This window comes from Plecotus auritus (genome assembly GCF_963455305.1).
Source record: "Plecotus auritus genome assembly, chromosome: 7".
Taxonomy (NCBI): Eukaryota; Metazoa; Chordata; class Mammalia; order Chiroptera; family Vespertilionidae; genus Plecotus; species Plecotus auritus.
The window spans coordinates 44,138,275-44,163,988 of NC_137774.1; the positions used below are offsets into that span (position 1 = coordinate 44,138,275).

Here is a 25,714-nt window from a genome sequence, read left to right on the forward strand (position 1 = left end):
GGGCTGCGTATGGGGGGGGAATGAGGGCCTAGAAAGAAAACTGGTGGATTCTCCCTGCACCCAGGCTCAGAGGAACAGTCAGCATTTCCCCCACCCTCTGGACTAATCCCAGGTTCTGGTTTGTCTGGGGTGGAGCCCAATCCTGTAGTGGGCTGGCACACAGAGTCCTGCTTTATTAAGCCCTGGACTTGTCCTACAGGCAGCAGGAGGAAGCCTGGCCGCGGAATCTTTGGTACCAGTAACGGGACCTCTGCCACCCAGGAGAGCCCACCTGCTGCCATGGGCCGCTACCGCATCCAAGTGGCCACTGGGGCCTGGCTCTTCTCTGGGTCTTTCAACCGCGTGCAGCTGTGGCTGGTTGGGGAACTCGGGGAGGCAGAGCTGGAGCTGCAGCTGAGGCCAGCGCGGGGCCAGGTAAGAGGAAGAAGTGGGAACTCAGACCCCCTGGCTGGGCTCAATGCCTGAGGGCAGTTGGGACTTGGGGGGCTGAGAGCCAGTGACAGCACAACCACACCAGCTGGGACTTCCAGTGAGAAGGGACGCCTGCACCTGGTGGGTGAGAGGTTCAGAGCCAGGGCCCAGCTGGACTCAACCCCTTTCTCCCTCCCCTGGACTCTGCCCCACACAACCTCCACTTCTTTCCCAAGTGTCATTATGGGCTCAATGGTCAAAGGGGAAGGTCCTCCGAGAGCCTGGGCACAGGTGCAGGTGTTGGTGCTCAGTGTTCAAGTCACTGTGGTCTCAACTTGGGCCCCTGGTCCTCCTGGTTCAATGGGTCATCTGAGACCCACCGCGCAGGTGTTGGGAGGAGGCAATGCTGTCTTTGGAGGCTGTGTCACTGGACTCCACAAAGCCCCCACCCTTGGTTAAATGCCTCTCCCGGGTCCCTGCTACTAAGTCTCACCGGGTTCTGGTCCCCACAGGTGGAGGAGTTTGAACACGAAGTTCCCCAGGACTTGGGGCCACTGCAGTTCGTGAAGTTGCGCAAACACCACTCCCTGGTGGATGACGCCTGGTTCTGTGACCGCATCACTGTGCAGGGCCCAGGAGCCTTTGAGGAGGTCAACTTCCCCTGCTACCGCTGGGTGCAGGGCGAGGGCGTGCTGACCCTGCCGGAGGGCACTGGTGAGGGTCTGCCTTAGGGAAGTGGGAACATGCATGGCCTAGGGAGTAGTGCATGAAGGGGGGAAGGGGCGACTGAAGGAGGGGTCGGAGCACAGAGGAAGATCTGAGGGATTTGAAAAAAGTGCGCACTTCACAGGTTAAGAGGGCCCAAGACAGGGACAAAGGGAAAGTTATACATAGAATGAAAAAGGTCTGAAGTGGGCCTGCACAGAGAAATGAGTGATGTGTTGACCACACCTCCCAAGGTGAGCAAAGGGAATGGGAGGTGCAGCCATGCTGGGAAACAGAAGAGCCAAAGTAAAGTGGAAAGATCTCTGTGTGACTGGAAACTAGTTAGGACAAGGACAGGTAAGGCTAGCACATGTGACCCCTGAGAGGAGGCATGGAATGGAAGCAATAAATGATATGAAGATAAGAGCTGCTTTGGCTGTGAAAACATGGAAGACAATTGTGAGGGCAGGGAGCACTCTGACTGGGGTGGGGATGCATGAGCAGGGGCTATAATGGTATTTGTTGCTGTGGGACACGTGGAGGAGAGATATGACTGGAGAGTAAATTTAGAACAATGGCATGTAATAATGAAGATGAATCAGCCATAAGAAAGATGAAATATTGCTGTTTGAGACAACATGGATGGATCTTGAGAGTATTATATTAAATGAAATGTCAAAGAAAAAGGACTAGAACTATACGATTTGACTTCTATGTGGGATATAAAACAAAAAGCAGAAAATGAAGAAACAAAACAAAAAGTACAAACTCATAGATACAGACAACAGAATGGTGGTTACTAGAGGGGAGACAAAGAGGGTAAAGAGGGTCAAATATGTGACTACAGCACACTCAGAGTATACAAATGTAAGATTGTACATCTGAGTTTTATATGATGTTATTAATCAATGTTATATCCCAATAAATTTAATAAAAAATGGAAACATGAGACTTTGAGGAACAATATAAGTACAGGTGAGAAGAGGACAAGTCAGGTAAACAAATATAAACTATGTGATGGTGAGGTTAGGTGAAATGGAGTGAGGGAAAGGTAGTAACATGGAACTATTTCCTCTTTAAGACAGGTGAGATGGGATGGTTGAAGGTAACACACATAGAATTTTTGTCTCAGGTGGGGGTAGGGACAAGGAAGAGCAAAGTGCATATGTATAAAAAATATGAAGTATGTCATTTGGAGGACAGGTGAAGGAGTAGAAAGGGAAAGTCCAATAAGATTAACAAATGAGATAAAAAGATTAATAAACAAATGAGATTAACAAAGGTAATCTATATATAAACTGAGTGGCCAGATTATTATGACCACCTGACGCTTTAGACAAATTAGCTATAATTTGGCGCTGAAGTTGCTAGAGGGCCAGACCATTATAAATAGGGAAGCAGGTTGTTTACCACAACGGTAAAAGTGATTTTTTTCTGAAGATATGGGTAAACAATGCGATTTAACAGCCTTTGAACGTGGGATGATTGTTGGCGCTCAGAGCCATGGAGTGAGTATCAGCAAAACAGCTGAATTCATTAAATGTTCAAGAGCAGCTGTTGTTAAAGTGTTTAAAGACTGGACTGTCAGCTGAAAATCTGGGTCTGAATGTGCGAATTGTGGCCGTCAGCGACTACTCAATGTTAGGGCAGAAGAGAGAGGGCCAAAACTGTTATAAGACAACAGAAGGGCAAAAGTGCATCAAATTACTGCAGATCTTAATCAGGGATCCTCTCAAATGATCTCTGAACGCACTGTTCACCATACACTGCATTGTATGGGATATGGAAGCTGAAGGCCTGTTCGAACACCTTTGCTGTCTGCAGTTACCAAAATAAAACATCTCCAATTCGCACAGGAACACAAGGATTGGACAGTCGAGCATTGGAAAAAAAGCCATGTGGTCTGATAAATCACGTTTCCAGTTACATCATACAGATGGCAGAGTGAGAATTTGGCGGAAACAATATGAAAGCATGCACCCCACATGCATGAGTACAACCCTTCAAGCTGGTGGGGGCAGTGTTATTATTTGGGGAATGTTTTTCTGGCATGATTTGGGCCCTTTAATTCATGTGGAACAGCGTCTGAATAGCACAACATACCTAAGTATCATTGCTGATCAAGTTGATCCTATCATGTCGATGGAGTATCCCAAAGGAGATGGCTTCTTCCAACAAGACAATGCACCATGCCATAGTGCTGGTATTGTGCAGGAATGGTTTCAAGAACATGATGGAGACTTTACCTTGCTTAGGTGGCCCCCACAATCACCAGATCTCAATAAAATTGAGCATTTGTGGGACAAAGTTAAAAGAGCCATCAGGCAGTTGGTTCCACAACCATCAAATCTCACAGAACTGGACAGTGCTATTCATCATGCATGGTGTCAGATTCCTCGCATCACCTTTCAACATCTTGTGGAGTCAATGCCAAGAAGAATCACCGCAGTATTGAAGGCAAAAGGTGGCCCAACGAAGTACTGATGGGATGGTCATAATAATTTGGCCACTAAGTGTATAAAGGCCTAAGTGACCGTCCAACCGCCTGACTGGTAGCTATGATGCACACTGACCACCAGAGGGCAGACACTCAATGCAGAAGCTTCCAAGGAGGTAGCCCTATTCCAGGGTGTGTCACCCGAGAACCACTCTCTCGCAATCTGGGACCCCGTGGTCAATATCGGAGAGCCGGTCTCAGCCCTATCCTCGCTGAGGGATAGGAACCCACTGCAGAGGGACCTGATTACTGCAGATCTTAATCAGGGATCTCTGAACAGTGCGTTCAGAGATCGCTGAGGGACCCCACTGGTGCACAAATCTGTGCACCAGGCCTCTGCTATATAATAATATGGGATATTGTGGATATGGCACGTGATTAAGAAGAAAATTCATAATCATCTCTAGGCACAAGTAGTGGAATTTGACTTAAGGAACAAGAAAGGGAGGAAAACATGGAATGTTGCTTAAGGACAAACATGGGTTGCAATAGGTGAAATCACGAATTGGGTGTGGGTAAAGATACAATAAGTGACTTTGGGAATATATCATGTGAGGTAGAGACAGAGAAAAAGGCAAAAGAACAGTCAAGATGGAGAGATTAGATCAAGTCAGGGATACCATGAATTGGATAAACCTATGTGGTCAAATGTTCTCCCAGCCCGCCTTGCAGAAGAGAGTACCTTGGACGAGTTCCAGAAGCATCAAGAGAAAGAACTGAAGGAAAGACAGCTGATTTACTGGTAACCATCTACACATAGCCCTCCTGATATCCCCACCTCTTCTCTGATCCTGCCACCATCACTGACCCCCTAATTCCTCCCTGAACTCTTTTCCCCGTCTGCTAGTTGGGGCACCTGGCATGAAGGGTTACCCCTGACAATAGCTGTGGACTCTGTGAAGGATCTGCCCTCAGATATGAAATTTCATGGTGAAAAGAGGCTGGACTATGAATGGACAGGGAAGACAGGGTGAGAAAAGACCCCAATGGAGTGGGGAGTGATATATTCCATAACAGGCAGGATTTGGTGAGTTGACAGTGCCATCCTTGATATCTGTCCTAGGTTACTGGAGATGATTCTCAAACGTGTTTATACCTTCCTGAACTCCTGGGACAGCCTAGAGGATTTTGATCAGATCTTCTGGGGCCCCAAGAGCACCCTTTGTGGTCAGTATTCCCATAGAGCTTTGTAAATTCTTCATAGCCTGTTTTGTTGTCCCAAACTTCATACTTCATAGACCCTCATAAGTACTTTCAGATGAGAAGATATTATGCCTGGTCATTTCTCAGAGGCAACAAAAGAAAGACAGGGGCTGGATACAAAGTGATCATATGCCTGAATAGCTGTATTAAAGCCTAAAGGAGAAGGACATCAGGTTGTGGTGAATATCCTCCCCCTACCCTCCACTCCAATCCCACAGAGAAGGTTCACCAGCACTGGAAGGATGATGAACTTTTTGGCTATCAGTTCCTCAATGGTGCCAACCCCATGCAGTTGAGACGCTCCACTTCTCTGCCCTCCCGGTTGGTGCTGCCCTCAGGAATGGAGGAGTTTCGGGGCCAGCTGGAGAAAGAACTCCAGGTACACCCCAGTCCTTTATTGTCTTCTCCTTGTCTGTGGCGGAAGGGATGTGGTGAATGGGAAGGACCAGAGGTGAATCAAGGAAGAGAGACTGTATTAATCCACTGTTCCTATGTGCAGAGTCCTTTGCAGGAAAAATTTGCAGTTGATAAAGTATGTAAAGGAAACTATGAGACTCTTACGTGCCAGACAGAGGTAGCAGAAGAGAAAGTAGATGAGGAAAGAGGCCTGGAAACCTTGACAGGGGAAGCTTAGCATGCCTGTGCTGCAAAGAAATTGGTCAAGTATGGTCTTAAAACCACCACTGCCACAGGGAATTAACATGTCCCTGGGGAAGACTCCTCTCATTTTGCCTCTTTCCTCACTGTCAACTGAGATGACTTGGACTAAATGTTCTGGATGCCTCCTTCCTTTCTGCCACTAGGACTCTGATATTGATGTAGGATAATTGCAAGAAGTGAGACTGAATGTTATTACATTTCTTCCCCTTGGTGCTGGCCCTCTGGAGTAGACTTTGAACTTTTCCCCCCAGAACGGTTCCCTATTTGAAGCTGACTTTATACTGCTGGATGGAATTCCAGCCAACGTAATCCAAGGAGAGAAGCAATACCTGGCTGCCCCCCTCGTCATGCTGAAGATGGAACCCAGTGGGAAGCTGCTACCCATGGTCATCCAGGTGAGATATTTTGGAAATCCTCTTTCAACACTGCTCTGCCTTCTCCCCAACCACTGCCCAGGGACAAAGACAGCTAGTTCTTGTCCCCCCTCCTCTATCTCACTCAGTGAGGTCTGTCTTTGTCTCCAGTCTTCCCTTTCTACCTTGCAACTAGCTCACTACTCACCTGAAATTGCCTTTTTTGAGAGTCAGAATGCTCTCTATTGGTCCTCACCCTAAGGCTACTCAGTCTCTTTCTGATCTTTGAATCTGTGGAATATCCTTTCTTTCTTGGACATATTTTCTCCCTTGTTTTTAATGTATTTTCCCTCTTACTGTTATCAGTCAATTGATGAGAATTGTCAGGTATCTCACATGTCCAACTTCTCCTTCCTATCCTACCATCCAAACTCACACTTTAGTCAGGTTTCTCCCAAACCGCTGTTATGGCCATACTGAACTCCTTCCTTTCCAAATCCTCTTGCTTTAACCTGACCATTTATGGTACTCACACTTCCCCGCAGCTAGTGAGAGGATGAGAGGCAGGATCCTCATTCCTTCTACTAGATTATAGCCCTCTGCATGACAATAATATTAGTCATCAGTTTCCCCTAGAATACTGAGCATAGTGTGCAACATATGATGAGGTTAATGAATGCTTATCTTTATTGCAGATCCAGCCTCCCAACTCCAGCTACCCAACCCCACCACTATTCCTGCCCTCAGACCCTCCCCTTGCCTGGCTTCTGGCAAAGACCTGGGTCCGAAGTTCAGATTTTCAACTGCACCAGTTACAATATCACTTGCTGAACACTCATCTGCTGGCTGAGGTCATTGCTGTGGCCACCATGAGGTGCCTCCCAGGACTGCACCCTGTCTTCAAGGTACATACTCTATCTTCCATGTCCCATATTGCGCACAAGGAAACATGTGAAACAATGCAACAGTTATTCAAGATTTTACAATCCTAAGCCACCTGGCTAGGCATATATAACAAACCTGCTTTGCAATAATCAAGCACTGATATGGTATCAGCAAAGAATCTTCATAGGCAGGAAGGGACAGGAGTGAGATAATGCTGGCAACACCTTGAATTTTGTGGTGATATTTTCATGTTTAAATTCTTTTTTAAAATTATGCCAATTATAGATTCACACACAGTTATAAGAAATAAAACACAAGCTATCCTATTAAATCAAGTCCTTCAGCAGTTTTCTACACATATTGCAAGTCAATTCTCTGAAATTCTCCAGCAATGGGTCCAGAGGAGAGTAGGAATATAGTTTGTTAAACCCATATGTTGCCATTTAGCCAGAAAGACAAGTGGTAGACATGACAAACAGCCAAAGAATCATATCTGAGAATAGAGGTGGAAATCAAAAAAACAGCTATCTACACTAATAAAAGAGAAATATGCCAATTGACTGTACCTCCACAAGGCCCACCAGCCAATCAGGAGTGGGTATGCAAATTAACCCAACAAAGATGGAGGGCTAATTTGCATATGCAGGCACAGAGCAGCCAGGCGGGGCAGGACACCTGCTATGAGGGGCATGGAGGGAGGTGGAGGGAGCTACAGGAGTGAAGACTGAAGGCTCTGGCCAGAGGGAAGACAGAAGGCGGCAGCCAGGACGAAGGCCTGGGTCCCAGGTGCCGGAGGAAAACCAGTGCCAGCAGCCATGGGAAGGAAGGCCTATTCTTGCATGAATCTTTGTGCAATGGGCCTATAGTAAACTCTATAGTATTGATGGAGAATGTTCCACTGAAACCAAATGTTATGAGGAGCACAAGATAAAAGGGCAAGGATAGCAGCCCAGCTGGTCACTGAGTGAGGAGACTAAAAATGTACATTAGCATGGTGATGACAGGGATGGAAGGGAGGAGACACTGCCTGCGTCATACTTGTACATTATTGGAGAGAAAGGTCAGAGGTCTCAGCACTGCCAGACCTAGGAGCTCACAAAGTGAATACTGTTGGAATGACCCAAAAATACTGTGATGTTATAAACAGTGAGTTCAGTGTCTGTTGCTAGGCAGAAGGCAGCAAAATAAGGCTTGTGCTTGTCTTACAATTGTTTTCCAAATCTCAATGGCACTTCGATACAGGGAACAGGGCAGGCAGGGGGCAAAAATCTACAAGTCTATGAAGCAGAGCAGTGGTCAGAAAGATTGTAGTCAGGAAAAGAAGTCAGTTTGGAGGCAAAGATTAGGTATTGAGCTTTAGATACAAAGAGTTTGAAGTGTTGGTAAGATACGCAAATGAGCAGTTGACAAGCAGAAAAACTGATCTGTAATGTCTCTGGGAGTTCCAATGCCAACAATCCTATGGGCTGTGGATGTTCGGGGTTCTAGTGTAACATAGATAAAATAGTTACTAATGTAGTTCATGGGCTCTCAGATTTGATAACCTCATGATGCCTTTCTATCACCATCTCCCTCCTAGTTTGAATCACTTATTCCTACTTTACACTTCAAAATGCCTTTTTAATATATAAGCCCCCCTCCACAGCCATATTCCCTCATCATAGCAACTCCATCCCATGGCAGACAGTCTTGTTGGAACTCCCAGGAGGGCTAAGCTTGCAGAAGTTACCAACATTATCTGTGCAGGCTCTGGGTCTGAAGCCTGAATCCTGGTCTCAGTACTTACCAGATGTATGTTCAGGTTCCTTATCTCTGAAGGAGGATAACGGGTTGTAATTGGTTGTTAAGGCATTACAGACTAAATGCTAGAAAAATGTCAGTTTTCTGCCATTATTTTGGTTATCATCATCATTTCTGTCATTGCTGTTAGAAACTCTGTTCTGGGTTCTTTGCTCCTCACTGTGGTCTTAGCGTTTTCTCTGAAACCAGCATCTCTCCATGAACTTTCTGAAAATAATAATATGAGATCCTTTGATATCTTGGTATCAGGAGTATCACTTGTGTCCTTCCTTTATTCCGGCATCAAAAAGCTCTGATCAATACCCAAACAGTCTAAATCCTATATATAAACCAGGCAGAAATGAAATAAAATTCATCTAAGATAAAAAGAATATGTTAGCTGTACTTTTTAATAGCTAAAAAAAAGAAGAAGGAAAGAGAGGACAATTAGGAATAGGTATAGATTTGATGATAACCCATTTGCTGCTTAAGCAGGGAGCTTGATATCATTTCTAAAATTCTGACTGAAGATACTCTTTCCCCAAAAGAATCCAAAAGTAAAACAATGAGCAGTTGGAGGGAGAGCTTTGAAAATGAGCAAAGAGGCCAGTTTAAGGAAGGAGAAGATGTGAATGACAGAGGAAGCATGAAATGATATTGAAAACTAAAGGGTAGCTTCTAAACGGACAACTACATTCAAGGTGGATACAATAAAGGTAATGATAATACTTCCTAATCAATGCTTCTGTGTGTCAGGCACTGAGCAAAACACTCTTTATATATTACTCACATAATCATCACCACAGCACTTGACTTAGGAGACCTATTATCATCCTTGTTGACAGATGAGGAAATTGACAGATGAGGTACTTGAACAAGTACCAAAGTGAGTGGTTAAGCAAGGATTCAAGCCCAGGTCATTTGGGATCCACAACCCCACTCACTGTATAGAGTCATGGAGAGCATGAGAGTTAGTGATCATAGCAGCAGAAGGAGACCAGCCTACAAAGGCCCTGGCAGGGAGGAAAGCATCAAGAGGAGAGAATGTCACCAGGCTGAGTGCCACTCCCTACAAGGGAGGACCCAAGCATGGTCTCCAATAACTACCCTTCTCTAATCTTCTTCATCCAGCTCCTGATCCCACACACCCGGTACACCATGGATATGAACGTACAGGGACGAATACACTTCAACTCAGATAGTGGAATATTTAGTCAGGTAAAAAGGAAATGAGGGCATGGGGCTGCCTAATCTTTCATCTCTCTACAACAGTGGTTTTCAACCTTCCTAATGCCGCAACCCTTTAATACAGTTCCTCATGTTGTGGTGACCCCCAATCATAAAATTATTTTCGTTGCTACTTCATAACTGTAATTTTGCTACTGTTATGAATTATAATGTAAATATCTGTGTTTTCCGATGGTTTTAGGTGAACCCTGTGAAAGGGTTGTTTGACCCCCAAAGGGGTTGCAACCCACAGGTTGAGAACTGCTGTACAACCTCCTGCCATCTTCACAGTTTCAGACCACCTAGTATGAATGTCCTGATCCTTAAACCATGAGCCTGTTCATTTCATACTTTTAATTTTGTAAACTCCACTGTGAACCTCTTATATAATATGCCAAGATTGTCAGATCTTCTTTTATCTCTCAAGACCTGTCAACTCTCAAATTCCAGGCAGTGAGCACAGGTGGAGGGCCCCATGTGCAGTTGCTCCGTCGGGCCATGGCTAAGCTGACCTACCGCTCCCTCTGTGCTCCTGAAGATCTGGCTGACCGGGGCCTGCTGGGAATCCCAAGTGCTCTCTATGCCCATGATGCTTTACGACTCTGGGAGATCACTGCCAGGTGGGTAAGAGTGGGAGCTGAGAAATGGAGGGCCATTGGTGAGAATGAGAGTGGGTCTCTGGCTTGAGGTCAGCACTGGACAAAAGGAATATGAAAAAAGAAAGGTCCAGACAGAAGGAGCAGAGGAGACAGTGGATAGAATCTGAAAAGGAAGATAGTGGAATAACGAAAGAGCCTAACTTGGGGAAACTGGGAATGGAGAGATGGGGATCTGGAAGAACTTGGTTTTTGTTAGAAAGAATGGTTATTAATCATGTATAGGGAACACTTAAAACTAATGTCCCACATTTCCCTTCTAAACTAGTGTGTAGAAAGAGGTTGGGGATGTCCCAAAAGGAAAGTCTTGTAAGATGTGCCCCCAGATACAATGACAGTCAACTGGACAGAAGCCACAGAAAAGGATTAACAGTCATAGGCTAGATCCTTGTACTCTCAAGTAACTCAGCTCCCTTCTCCTCTTGGCAGGTACGTGGAAGGGATCATCCGCCTCTTCTACCACGGGGATGATGTTGTGAGAGGGGACCGTGAGCTGCAGGCCTGGTGTCGGGAGATCACTGAGGTGGGGCTGTGCCAGGCCCAGGACCGAGGTGAGAACTGGGCCAAGAGAAGGAAGCTGTTCAGACACTCTGCCCAGTGCCCCTTGTCAGCCTTGCCCTTCTGGGGACATGGTCCCAATCTCTCATCACCCTCTCGCCCTCCACACATGAAGCATATGAATACCATCCCTACCTCCTAAGTGTGAGGACAGTCCTAGAAACTCAAAGATTATACTCCCCAGAGAACCTGATCATCAACCTTTATGTCCATCTCCCATTCGTGCCACAGATGCCCTGAATCTTCCACAGCATAGAGCCCAGTGGGTCCAGAATCATGACCAGTGGGGGATCTGCCCAGGCCCTGCTTCTAAAGCTCTTCCTAAGAATATAAGTGGGGGAAATTTTCCCACCAAAATCCATGATGACCCTCTCTGGGTTTCCCTCCCTTCTTCTCTTGCCTGCTACTGTCCACCCCACACAGTGGGTCCAGATACATGCAACACTGCCACAGTGGAAGGTCATTTCTAGGTGAAATTGAATATCGGCTTTCTCTGCCCAGTTCATTCCTTCACTAGGATCTACCTTTAGTTCTCCCACTCCACATTTTACTCAAGGTTTAATATACCAATGCCAGACCCTCAGAGGGAGGCTTTTCTTGAAGGATCTGAGCAACACCCCCACCGCCCTGACCCTTTCAGGACGAAATGTTCTCTCATACTTTTCAGTTCTGTTCTTTAAGCATCCCATGCCCCCAAATGATGCTTCTTCCTCTCCCTGGCCATCCTCTTCCCATGACATATCTACTGTAAGCATTTACAAAATACAGTCATATATAAGCTTTAGTCTCTGATTCTCCCATTTCACTCCCTCAACTTTCAATGTTCTTTCTGCCCTATTATTCCCACATTATTCTCATTAAAGGCCACACACTAATATTTGTTTCTAAAGTACTGGTTTCTGCCTTTTTCCATCTATGACCTTGAGCCATTGACGAGATCTCTTTCACTTTGACTTTTAGTTTTCTTAAAGCTAAAATGGACAAAATATTTGCCAATCATTCTCACTTTGTACCTGACAGAATTTTTGAGACCTAATGATATAAGTTCTGAAGTCTACATAGTATATAGTGTTAGATGAGTTTAATCATATGCTCCACCCCACACAAAAATACCTCCCCAATATGATCAGCATGTGAATTAGGAGAGTCCAGACTCTGCCACGTGGTAGATGACCTTGGCCAGGCGTCAAACTCTATGACCCCATCTCATTGCATTCATCATGTTTATTTATTCCGCAGTTTTGATAATTTGACATCTTGGAGTCTTATTGACCCAAAAGTTACTACTCCTCCCAGGGCCAGCTGATTCTCAGATATGGCAAACTACTCCCCTAGAAGCATGCTTTTTATATGCTGGAAGTCCCAACCACCACCTGTATTGAGCTCTTACACTCTGGGCCGCTATTCCTCTGTCTGGCCTAATCACCTTGGGCCAGGTACCAGACTAGGCACAGCTACCACACTCCAGAGCCCACTGGAAGTATTGCAACTAGCCTGTCCTAAACCCGCTTATTCTGTATTCCTTCTCATGGAAACCACAACAAAGGCTCCTGCTACCTTTTCCTCTCACCCCCTCTGCCTCTTGACCAACCCTGGTGCTCCCAGTGTGGTCCCCTGCAGTGTGGCAGGTACCCATCTCCTAGGATCTGTGAGTATAACACGCATCTTTTCCATGGCAGTTTTTTCCTGACCTATTGGCCTCAACACAACTGAATAATAATAATAGAAACTATACTTTAAAACACTTGCTGCCTGTATATTGAGTTGAATGGGATAGCTGATTTTGACACCCTTCCTGTATTTTAACTGAATCAATTACTTATCTTTCTCTGCATCATTCCCCAGCTATCTATAAGCACTGAACCACTTTTGGGGAGTCAGCAATTGTTGAAATACAACAAACCTAGAGGAAGGTACATACTCATAGGTGTAAAACTTAGTGATGTGTTACTACAGTGACACACCTGTATAATTAGCATGAAGATTAAGAATCAGAACTTTACCAGCTCCCTCAGAAAGCCCCTTGTATACTGTCTTCCAGTCTGTCCACTTGAAGATAAACATTATCTTGACTTGTAGGTTGGTTAGTTTTACTTGTTTTGACCTTTCACAGATGGAAATACAACACGCACTTGCTTGTGTCTGGCTTCATTCGCTGAATACTGTGTTTAATATTTACCTACTTTGTTGCATGTAGCATGTAGTTTGTTCATTATCATTGTGGAAACCTCCATTTTATGACTATGGCACCATTTATTTTTCCTTTTTGCTACTGATGGATATTGGTATTGTTTCCAGCTTAGGGCAGTCAATATTAGTGCTGTTGTAAACATTTGTGTGTGTGTTTTCCTGTGGACTTGATGGACTTAAATTATGCAAAAATTAGCTTCAGTAGCTATTGACCCTTTTCCCAAAGTGGTTGTACCAGTTTTCACTCCATTCAGCGGAGTTTCAGTTATAGTTGCTCCATATAGTCTCAAATACATGAAAAAGATATTTCTATCTTTTTTACTTTAGCCATTTTGGTGAGTATGTAGATCTATCATATTGTGAGTTTAAGTTGCCTTTTCCTGAAGACTAGTTGCTCTGAATACTTTTTCCTTCGTTTAATAGTCACCCAGAATATCCTCCTTTATGAGGTGCCTGTTAAAATCTTTACCCTTATACTTCTAAGGTTGTAACCTTTATCTTGTGAGTTTTTAAAATTGAAGTATAATTGGTATGTATTATTAATTTCAGATGTACAACATAATGATTCAATATTGTATGTATTGTGAAATGATCACCACAGTAAGTCTAGTTAATATCCATCACCACACATAGTTACACAATGTTTTCCTTTGATGAGAACTTTTATGATCTACCCTTTTAGCAACTTTCAAATATACAATACAGTATTATTAACTATAGCCACCATGTTGTACATTACATAATAGCCATGCTGTACATTACATCCCATGACTTGTCCTATATCATAAAATGCTAATATGCAAATTGACTGAATGGTGGAACAACCAGTCACTGACACACACTGACCACCAGGGGGCTGATGCTCAATGCAAGAGCTACCCCTTGGTGGTCAGTGCGCTCCCACAGGGGAAGCGTCACTCAGCCAGAAGCCAGGCTCGCCAGTGGTGAGCGCAGTGGCAATGGCAGGAGCCTCTCCCACCTCCGCAGCAGCGCTAAGGACCCCTCGGGGGGATGTCTGACTGCCGGCTTAGGCCCACACCCACAAGCAGTCGGATATCCCCCAAGGGGTCCCAGACTGCGAGAGGGCTCAGGCCGGGCTGAGGGATCCCCTCCCCCCCCCAGTGCACAAATGTCGTACACTGGGCCTCTAGTTTATTTTATAACTGGAAGTTTGTAACTTTTGACCACATTCACCCATTTCACCCACTCTTACCCCCACCTCTGGAACTACCAATCTGTTCTCTGTATCTATGATCTCAGGGTCTTTTTCCTTTTTTTAAATTCCACATATAAGTGAGACCATATAATATTTAACTTTCTCAGGCTACTTATTTCACTTAGCATCATGCCATCCCATGGTCTATCCCTGTTGTCACAAATGGCAAGAATTCCTTCTTTTTAAAGGCTGAATAATATTTGAATACACACACACACACACACACACACACACACACACACACACTGAGTGGCCAGATTATTATGATCTCTGAATGCATAATAATCTGGCCACTCAGTGTATATCCTATATAATAAAAGGCTAATATGCAAATTGTCCCCTCAACCAGGAGTTTGACCAGCAGGCAGGCTGGCCAACTGCCCATGTCCTCTCCCCCTGGTCAGGCTGGCTGGACCCCACCCATGCACCAATTCATGCACTGGGCCTCTAATATGTATATATATACTGAGTGGCCAGATTATTATGCGATCAGAGATCATAATAATCTGGCCACTCAGTGTATAGTAGGTTGATTTATTCTATTTCTTTAAAATATGCAATTGGAACTTCAAAGTTACACGCCCTCATGCAAGAATTTCGTGCACTGGACCTCTAGTATATATATACTAGAGGGCCGGTGAATGAAGATTCATGCAAGAATGGGCTTTCCTTCTTCTGGCTGCCAACACTGCCTTTTCTCTCAGGCCTGGAGCCACCTTTCCACCTTCCCACACTGCCCAGAGGCACAGAGCAGCTGGGGCGGTGCAGAATGCCTGCATCATCACCATAGCGATGACACAAATGTCCCGCCTCGCCTCCAGCAGCTTTGTGCCTGCATATGCAAATTAACCCATCATCTTTGTTGGGTTAATCTGCATACTCACTCCTGATTGGCTGTGGGCGTCACAAAGATACGGTCAATTTGCATCTTATTCTTTTATTACTGTAGATATATAACTTTGTTTATTCATTCATCCATTGATGAGCACTTAGATTGCTTCCATGTCTTTTTTTTTTTTAAAGATTTTTATTCATTTTTACAGAGAGAGTAAGGGAGAGGGAGAAACATTGATGTTAGATAGGAACAAGTCTATTGAACGGCTGCTTCTTATACACTCCCTACTGGGTATTGAGCCCACAATCCATAACCTGGGCATGTGCCCTGACAGGGAATTGAACTAGCAACCTTTCATTGCACAGCATGATGCCCAACCAACTGAGCCCCATGGGCCAGGGCAGTTGCTTCCATGTTTTGGCTATGGTAAATAATGCTGCAATGAACATGGGGTCCAGCAATATTTTCAAGTCAATGTTTTATTTCCTTTGGATAAATGCCCAGAAATGGATTTTCTGGATCATATGGTAATTCTATTTTTAATATTTTGAAGAATCCCCATACTGGCTTCCATAGTGGCTTCACAACTTTCCACTAACAGTACACAAGGCTTCTATTCTCCACAGCCTCACCAATACTTGTTATTACTTGGCTTTTGATAATACCCATTCTAACAGGTGTGAGGTAGCATCTCATTATGATTTTGATTTACATTTCCCTGTTAATTAGTGATGTTGAGCACTTTTTCATGTACCCGTTGGCCATCTTTGTGTCTTTGGAAAAATGTTTATTCAGATCTTCTGTCCACCTTTTAATCGGAATCTGGTTTATGTTGCTATTGAGTTGTATGAGTTCTTTATATATTTTGGATATTAACCCCTTATTAGATATGTGATTTGCAAATATTTTCTCCCATTCAGTATGTTGCCTGTGAATTTTGTTGGTGGTTTCCTTTGCTGTGCAGAAAATCTTTAGCCTGATGTAGTTCCATTTGTGTATTGTTGCCTTGGCTTTTGCAAATCCAAAATAGCATCACCAAGACTGATGTCAAGGAGCTTACCACCTATGTGTTCTTCTATGAGTATTATGGTTTCAGTACTTTAATCCATTTTTTCTTAATATCTGTGTGTGGTTTAAGATAGCAGTCCAGTTTCACTCTTTTGTATGTGGCTCCCAGTTTTCCCAGCAGTATTTATTGAAGAGACTGTCCTTTTCCCATTGTATATTCTTGCCTCCTTTTTTGGACTCTTTATTCAGATCCATTGATCTATGTGTCTGCTATATGCTAATACCATACTGTTTTGATTATTTTTTCTTTGTTATATAGTTTGAAATCAGAAGGCAGAATAAGGATGCCTTGAACTCTGTCCTTTTTAAGATTTCTGTGGCTATTTGGGGTCCTTACTGATTTCAACTTAAAATTATAGGTTGATTTATTCTATTTCTTTAAAAAATGCAATTGGAATTTCACAGGGATTGCATCGAATGAGTAGATTGCCTTGGGTAGTATAGACATTTTAACAATATTAATTCTTCCAATCCATGATAATAAAATATATTTCCATTTATTTGTCTTCAATTTCTTTCACCAATGTTTTATGGTTTGCAATGTACAGGTATTTCACATCCATGGTCCAATATATTACTAAGCTATTTTATTCTTTTGGATGCAGCATATATTTTACATGACTGACTGAATGAATGAATGAATGAATGCTCACCAATTCTAACATATGGGTATCTCCAGACATCAGCTCTTATTTCCTTATCTTTTTCAGGGATTGCAGTTTCTAAACTTCGGTATTTCTTCTTCTAGGTTTTCCTGTCTCCTTCCAGTCCCGGGCTCAGCTCTGCCATTTCCTTACCATGTGCATTTTCAGATGCACTGCCCAGCATGCAGCAGTCAACTTCAGCCAGGTATGGACAACTGAAAGCCTGGGTCCCTGAGAGAAAGTGCCTGGACGAGGGTATGTTTGAAGGAAAGAGTTGGGAGCCAGAGCCCTGCATATCACAGTGCCTGGTTGACTCCAGATTCTTGCCCCCTCAGCATGACTGGATGTTCTGGGTCCCTAATGCCCCATGCACAATGCGGATGCCCCCTCCTACCACCAAGGAAGATGTGACAATGGCCACACTGATGGGCTCACTCCCAGATGTCCGGCAGAGCTGTCTTCAGATGCTTTTCGTGAGGCAACTGGGCCGGCAGCAGCCAGACATGGTGAGAGCAGATTTGGGGAATTCTAGGGCAGTGATAATGGAAAAGAAATTTCAGAATGTGGGGCTGGGCTCTGATCCCTGTATCTTGGAACTAGAAGCTGATCAATCCTTTCTTTTCTGCTTCAGGTACCCCTGGGGTATCACACAGAAGAATATTTCTCAGGCCCTGAGCCCAAGGCTATTTTAAGACAATTTCAAGCAGATCTGGACAACCTGGAAAGGGAGATAGTGGCCCGGAATGAGCAGCTAGACCTTCCCTATGAATACCTGAAGCCGAGCTGCATAGAGAACAGTGTTGCTATCTGAGCCCCAGTATAATGGCCTTTTATAGACCACAGGCCGATACTAGGGTTAACATTTTCCTTTTGAGTTTTATGTTTTTCTGTATCTGAATTGCTATGGTTCTATTTTCTTTTCTATCTGAGTTCCCTCCCTGAATATATCACTAGCCTGAGGCACTGTCCCCACTTCCAGGTCATCTAACAGAATGATCTTTAGCTTGAAAACACATTCCTTAAAGAGATCAACTATTTACTCATGTAGCCTTCTCCTGTCTCTGGAAAATTTATCTTTTTCATTTATTATGTAATCATTTTGAGATAGATTTTTTAATATAGTGTGGGATTAATGTTAAATTCTATTTTCTTTTGAGGAAATCTATTATACCAGCACAGTTTATTTAAAGCCCATCCTCTCTCACTGATCTATTATGCTAGTATAAATCAGATTTCCGTATCTCAATGGGAGTATTTTTGAGTTTTTTATTCTACATTTTCATTAATATGTTTGTCTTACACTGTACCGCATTAACATAATTACTACAACTGTATAATTAAAATAACATACTATTTCATAATATATATTCTTCAAATTTGTCTCAGAGGTGACAGTTTCTCTTTGACTTCTGCTCTTTCATGTAAAATTAAAATCAGCTTGTTGTTCTCCAATAAAATCTATTGTGATCTGTGTGTGTTAATGTACTGCATCTATATGAAGTTTTTGATCTTAAACCAACTTTGTGTTCTTGAGAGATATCCAATTTGCCATTTTATATATTGTTAAATTCCATTATATTTTCTCAGGCTTGGGAAGAACCAGGTACCATTTCAAACTATCCAATCAATTTCCCCATCTTTTCCTTGCTTCTGTTTTTTTCTCCCTCTAACCAATCCATTTCCTAGATCCTCTGGGGTTCTGTGTCCCTTATCCAATCCAATCACTTTCCCAAGCTAGGTACCTCCCCTTTATGGTCTCTATCTTAGTTCCTACTAGCATGACTCATAGTAGAAGCACCATCCCCTGTGCCATCTTGGCTTCTACTGGACATGCACCCAGCAGAGGAATTTCCCCTTTATTGTTTATTCCTCCATCCAGATTGGAAAGTTGGTCTTTTCTCCATACCTGGGGAGGGAGGGATGTTAATCCCCTTGGTGGGAAAATACTGCAATCCCCTGGGTGCCTATGAATGCTGCAGCTTCCTATTACATTAGGCTTCTTAATGTCTGATTCCCTTTGCTCCATTCCTTTATTAATATCTACATAACATTTTGATTATAATTTTTGCATTATATTTATCAGTATGAGTGGCTTATATTTATTTTTTCTGGTTTTGTTAAGATGGTTTAATAAACCTTAATTAGTTAGTGATACTCATTTCTTTAAAAAAACTTTTAGAAGAACTCTCTGTGGTTGGTAATATCCTTTATTAAATGTTTTATCGAACTCACCTCTACAACTGTCTATTTTTGGTGGGTTTGCAAGTTTTTTCCAGTGGTGGGTGGGAATATTTTAAACAACTGATTAAAATTATTTAATAGTTGCATGATAATTCTAGTTTGGTATTTTGTCTTCTGTCAGATTTAATTCTACTTTTTCTAGGAAGTTTTAAATTTTTCATCAAATTTGTTGTCTTGTCACAATAGTCTCTTATTTAATAACTAGAGGCCCAGTGCATGAAATTCATGCACAGGTAATATCCTTAGTGGCTGCCACCTGCTGGCCAGGGCCTCCCTACCCCTGGCTGCCTGCTGCTGCCAGCTGAGGCCTCCTTTCACACCCACCTTAGCCTGGCATCGCCCGCTCACCTGCTCCACCATCCCACTGTGGTTCCGCTCTCATTGGGGCCCATTGGGGCTGGCAGCACTTCCACTGCTACCTGCTGCCAGAGCCATGTTGCTGTCGCCCACCATATTCTGAATCGCCCCCTGGTGGTCAGCACATGTCTAATTCCCAGTCAGTCAAATTCCCGCCGGTGATAAAGACAAGTATCACTTGATCTCATTCATATGTGGAATCCAATGAACAAAATAGATCCAGAGACACAGAAGCATGGAACAGACTGTCGAATCTTAGAGGAAAGGCAGGGGTAGGTGGGTAGATGGGAAGAGATCAACCAAAGAACTTGTATGCATATATGCATAACCCATGTACATAGACAATAGGGTGGTGAAGGCCTGGGGTGGGGGGCATGGGCAGGCTAGAAGAGGACAATGAGAGGAAAGAAGGGATATATGTAATACTTTCAACAATAAAGATTAAATGCAAACAAAGGATATAAAGAACTTATACAACTGAACACCAGGAAGAAAAACAATCCAGTTAACAAATGGGCAAGGAGGGGGGGAGTGGGGAAATGGAGGTGGAATAGACAGACTGTTCCAAGCCTTGTCCCAGAGCAGAGAGAGGGAGCAGCTGAGGGTCGCACGAGGAGTGTTTGTTGGCAGGTTAGGGGACAGCTAGACTCCAGGAGAGGGTGGGGGACTGATGGACAGGGTTCCCCTAACCGGGCAGCCCCCACTGAGGCTGGGTCCCCTCCTGGAGCTGCAGGCTCGGACCTGGGGACTGCGCCATCTTGAAAGGGAAAGTGGAGCTTTTCGGAGGCCTGAAGGTCCACAACTGCGGCGCCCACTGGACAGCTGTGGGACCCAGAACTCCGGTCCCCAATTGGCGCAAACATGCGGATTCAGAGGAGCTCTACACTGCACCACAGAAAGGTCAGATTTTGCCTGGGATAAGGTGAGGTCTCTGGTCCCTGCAGGAGAGAGGATTGCACGTTTTGCGCGAGCTGGAGGACCAGGGAGGTCTGTGCTTGGAAAGGTCCGTGGCTGCTGGGGCTGGCGTGGTCCGTGAATGTGAAGGGGGGTCCTCAGAGCTGCTGACAGAAGGGATCTCTAAAGGGCAGCCCATTTTGATCTGACGTGCAGGGACAGCCTAAGAATTTCAAAGGTGTGCTGGCTGCTTAGACTTGCGCGGACCCAATGTTCGCACACTTGGGCTTTTTCCTCTTCAGGTCCTTACTTCTGATTGCTGGGCCCAATACATAGGATCACCCAGTTGGGGACACCCTGGGAGACTGCAGGGGAAAGTTGTTTTTCTAAAACCTGGGGATCTGAGCAGGAAGTGACCATTGGAGAGCCAGCTCTGAGGCAGCCCACTTCCACAAACCGGTATTGAGTGCCACAGGGAAAGAAGGATGTAAATACAGGCTAGAGAGGCCAAAGAGATCCGGAAGTCAATCCAGAAACACTGCCACCCAGGGGCTGAATCACAAATTGACTCTTGTGTAATCAAAAATAAAGGAATAAAGAAATTAAGACACACTGCCTGCTTAAAAATCAGGACTGGCTTACAACACTGAGGAGCAGTGGAATGCAGGGAATGGCCATACTGTCCAGACTGAGAAACACGTGTGCTAAACAGAACAATAGAGGAAGTGAATGACCTTCACTACTGCACATTTTATTTTTTTTTATTTTCATTTTTTGCATCTTTTACTCAAGAAACTAATTTCTTTCTTTTTTCCTCACTTGATTTTACCTTTTTAATTATTACATTTTTATTTTCAATCAGCATTATTACTACTACTATTTTATCTTTTTATTTTTTAAAGTATCATTTTATTTTCTCTTTATTTTACTTTGGGATTAGTGTTCTACATTCTATTTTCATCTTTCCTTTAACATCATTTTACTCTATCTCAACTCTACCTTTATGCCATCACTCTCTTCCTAACCTTTCCCCTTTTGGTGTCCTGTTATCTTACCCTTTTCCTGCTTTAGATTTTCCTTATTCTTTCTGTTTACCCCCTGATAAAATTTCACCCTATTTATATATCTAATCTACAATCCCCTGATCCAAGTCCATACACACCTCTCTCTTCGCTGTCTTAACTATCCAAATTATTGTCTTTCTCTCTGTCCTTTTGTTGTGGTTTGCTTGAATGTTGATTATGTCAAATTTTTATGCTTTTTTGTGAGATAGTTTTGCTTATTCTTTTGTTTGTTTGTTTTTTGTTTGCTTTGTTTTTGTTTGTTTTTTGATTCTGTTTTTCCTTGCCTTGCTTGATATTAGTTGGTGTTGTACTTTGTATTAATCCCCAGGTACTTGTTGCTGGCATTTGCTGGGATTAATGGTTGTTCTATTGCAGTTTTCTCCCCATATATATAGTTTGTTCCCCTTTCTCCCTTAGTCTCTTTCTTGTCTCTCTTACTTTTTTTATCCTGTTCCCAATTTCATTTTGACACTCCTTCATTTTTTTTTTCTTTCTTTTTCTTCTTCTTCTTTCTCTCCTATCCCCTAATTTGCCTTTCTCTGGTGGTCACCTTTATTGGAGGTTATTAATATCATGAATACATTTCTGTTCAGTGCCTTGTGTGTTGTACCTGGTTGTGTTGTATTTTGTGCCTTTAAATCAACCCAGGAGAGAGAGAACTACATAACCAGACACCCAGAGAAGAGAGACCATGGGGATACAAAGAAACAGCCCACATATGAAAGAAAAGCAGGGATCACCAGAAAAGGAAGTAAACGAAATGGAGGCAAGCAACCTTCCAGAGAAAGAATTCAAAGAAATGGTCATAAGGTGGCTAAAAAGAATAGAAGACAAATTTGGCAATATGAGTAAGAACCAAGAGGAAATGAAGAAGAACCAAGAAGAAATGAAAAATGACATCACTGCTGTAAAGAACTCAATAGAAGGCATCAAGAGTAGACTAGAAGAAGCAGAGGACTGCATCAGTGAGCTAGAAGACAAGATGAGAAAAAATACTCAAGTAGAGCAGCTTCTAGAAAAAAAAAATTAAAAAGCAGGAGGAGAGCCTAAGGGACCTTTGGGACAACACGAAACAAAACAACATTCGCATAATAGGGGTTGCAGAAGGAAAGGAAACTGAGCAAGAAATAGAAAACCTGTTTGAAGAAATAATGACAGAAAACTTCCCTGATATAGAGAAGAAAAAAACCCACACAAATCCAAGAAGCTCACAGAGTCCCAAGCAAAATGAACCCCAAAAGAATGACACCAAGGCACATTATAATTAAATTGGCAAACACCAATGACAAAATAAGAATCTTAAAAGCGGCAAGAGAGAGATAGAAAGTTACATACAAAAGAACCCCCATCAGACTAGCAACTGATTTCTCAACAGAAACTCATCAGGCCAGAAGGGAATGGAATGAAATATACAAAGTCATGCAAAGGAAGGGTCTGAATCCAAGAATACTGTACCCAGCAAGGCTATCAAACAAAATTGAAGGTGAAATCAGGAGCTTCACAGACAAAAAAAGACTAAGGGAATTTATTACCACCAAACAAGCAATGCAAAAAATGCTAAAGGGTCTGCTGTAAAAAAAAAAAAGAAATAGGAAGCGAAGAAGGAACACAGGGGTAAAGAATAAAAATGGCAACAAATAAGTACCTATCAATAATAACTTTAAATGTAAATGGATTAAATGCCCCAATCAAAAGACATAGGGTAATGGATTGGATAAGAAAACAAGACCCATATATCTGCTGTCTACAAGAAACCCACCTCAGAAGAAAAGACTCACACAGACAGAGGGTGAAGGGATGGAAAAAGGTTTTTCAGGCAAATGGAAATGAAAAAAAAAAAAAGCTGGGGTAGCAATACTTATATCTGACAGATTAGATCTGAAAGTGAAGGACATAACAAGAGATAAGGAAGGCCACTTCATAATACTAAAGGGAGCAATCCAACAAGAAGAAATAACTCTGGTAAACATATATGCACCCAATACAGGAGCACCCAAATACATAAAAAAGACTCCTGGAGGATATCAAGGGAGAGATTGACAGCAATACAATCATAGTAGGAGACTTTAATACCTCACTATCACCATTGGACAAATCCTCTAAACAAAAAAAAATCAGCGAAGAAACATCAATCGTAAATGACTCACTAGACCAGATGGAATTAATTGACATCTTCAGAACATTTCACCCCAAAGCCACAGAATATACATTCTTCTCAAGTGCACATGGGTCATTTTCAAAGATAGACCATATGTTGAGACATAGGCAAAGTCTCTTCAAATTCAAGAAGATAGAAATCATATCAAGCATCTTCTCAGACCACAGTGGCATAAAACTGGAAATAAACTACAATAAAAACAAGCCAAAGAAATCAAACACATGGAGACTAAACAGCATGCTATTAAACAATGACTGGGTTACCAGAGAGATCAAGGAAGAAATAAAAAACATCATGGCAACAAATGACAATGAAAACACTACAATCCAAAATCTATGAGACACAAAAAGCAGTCTTGAGAGGGAAGTTCATAGCTCTACAAGCATACTGCAAAAAACAAGAAACAATGATAATAAATTACCTAACCCTCAACTCAAAACGTTAGAAATAGAGCAACAAGAAAAACCCAGTTGTAAGCAGAAGGAAGAAAATAATAAAGATCAGAGTGGAGATAAACGACATAGAGACCAAAGAAACAATACAAAAGATCAACAAAACCAAGAGCTGGTTCTTTGAAAGGATAAACAAGATTGATGAACCTCTAGCCAGGTTCACCAAGAAGCAAATGAAAGGACCCAAATAAACAAAATCAGAAATGATAGAGGTGAAATAACAACAGATCCCGCCGAAATACAAAGGATTGTTAAAAAATACTATGAACAACTCTATTCCAACAAACTGGACAACCTGGAGGAAATGGACATATTCCTAGAAAAATATAACCTTCCAAAACTCAATCAGGAAGATTCTAAACAGCTCAATATGCCACTAACTATGGAAGAAATTGAAGAATTTAACGAAATGCTTCCAGCAAACAAAAGCCCGGGGCCAGACGGCTTCACAGGAGAGTTTTACCAAACATTCAAGGAAGAACTAAAACGTATCCTCTCAGACTACTCCAAAAATTCAAGAGGAAGGAACACTTCCAAGCTCCTTCTATGAAGCCAGCATCACCCTAATACCAAAACCAGATAAAGACAACACAATGAAAGAGAATTACAGGCCAATATCCCTCATGAACGTAGATGCCAAAATCCTCAACAAAATTCTAGCAAATCGGATCCAGCAGTACATCAGAAAGATCATACACCATGACCAAGTAGGATTTATCCCAGGAATGCAAGGATGGTACAATATCCGCAACTCAATTAACATGATACATCACATAAACAAATTGAGAGATTAAAATCACATAGTCATATCAATTGATGCAGAAAAAGCTTTTGACAAAATCCAACACCCTTTCTTGATAAAAACTCTCAACAAGGTGGGAATAGAAGGATCATACTTCAACATAATGAAAGCTATATATGATAAACCCACAGCTAACATCATACTCAATGGACAAAAACTAAAACCATTTCCCCTAAGAACAGGAACAAGACAGGGATGCCCACTCTCACCACTCCTGTTCGACAGAGCACTGGAAGTATTAGCCATTGCAATTAGACAAGAAGAAGAAATAAAAGGCATCCAAATTTGAAAAGAAGAAGTAAAGCTGTCCTTATTTGCAGATGACATGATATTGTACATAAAAAACCCAAAAGACTCCATCAAAAAACTAACAGACTTAATAAATGAATTTGGCAATGTAGCAGGATACAAAATTAACACCAATAAATCTATGGCATTTCTATACACCAATAGTGAACTTACAGAAAGAGAGACAGAAAAAGCAATCCCATTTACCATCGCACAAAAAAAATTAAGATACCTAGGAATAAACTTAACCAAGGAGGTAAAAGACCTATACACGGAAAACTACAGGACAATGAAAAAAGAGATCGAGGAAGACGTAAACAGATGGAAGAACATTCCATGTTCATGGATTGGTAGAATCAACATCATTAAAATGTCCATACTACCCAAAGCATATTTAGATTCAATGCACTCCCCATTAAAATACCACAGCATATTTCACAGACCTAGAAAGAACTCTACAAAAATTCATCTGGAATAAAAAAAGACTGCGCCTAGCCAGAGCAATCCTGAGAAAGAAGAATAAAGTAGGAGGGATCTCAATACCAGATATCAAGCTGTATTACAAAGCCAC

The 25,714-nt window shown here is 42.6% G+C and overlaps 1 protein-coding gene across 1 annotated transcript; it reads left to right on the top strand.

The window, feature by feature from the left end:
* Nucleotides 1-279: 279 nt before the first annotated feature.
* Nucleotides 280-17,698, top strand: LOC308253286 (polyunsaturated fatty acid lipoxygenase ALOX12-like; the record flags this gene model as incomplete). Its single annotated transcript, XM_080678662.1, has 14 exons — nt 280-414; nt 924-1,125; nt 4,274-4,355; nt 4,461-4,583; nt 4,677-4,780; nt 5,035-5,195; nt 5,728-5,871; nt 6,525-6,734; nt 9,625-9,711; nt 10,171-10,340; nt 10,806-10,927; nt 16,992-17,092; nt 17,223-17,393; nt 17,519-17,698. The coding sequence occupies 14 exons, from the start codon at nt 280-282 to the stop codon at nt 17,696-17,698; spliced, it is 1,992 nt and encodes a 663-aa protein (XP_080534788.1).
* Between the last annotated feature and the right edge of the window lie 8,016 nt (nt 17,699-25,714).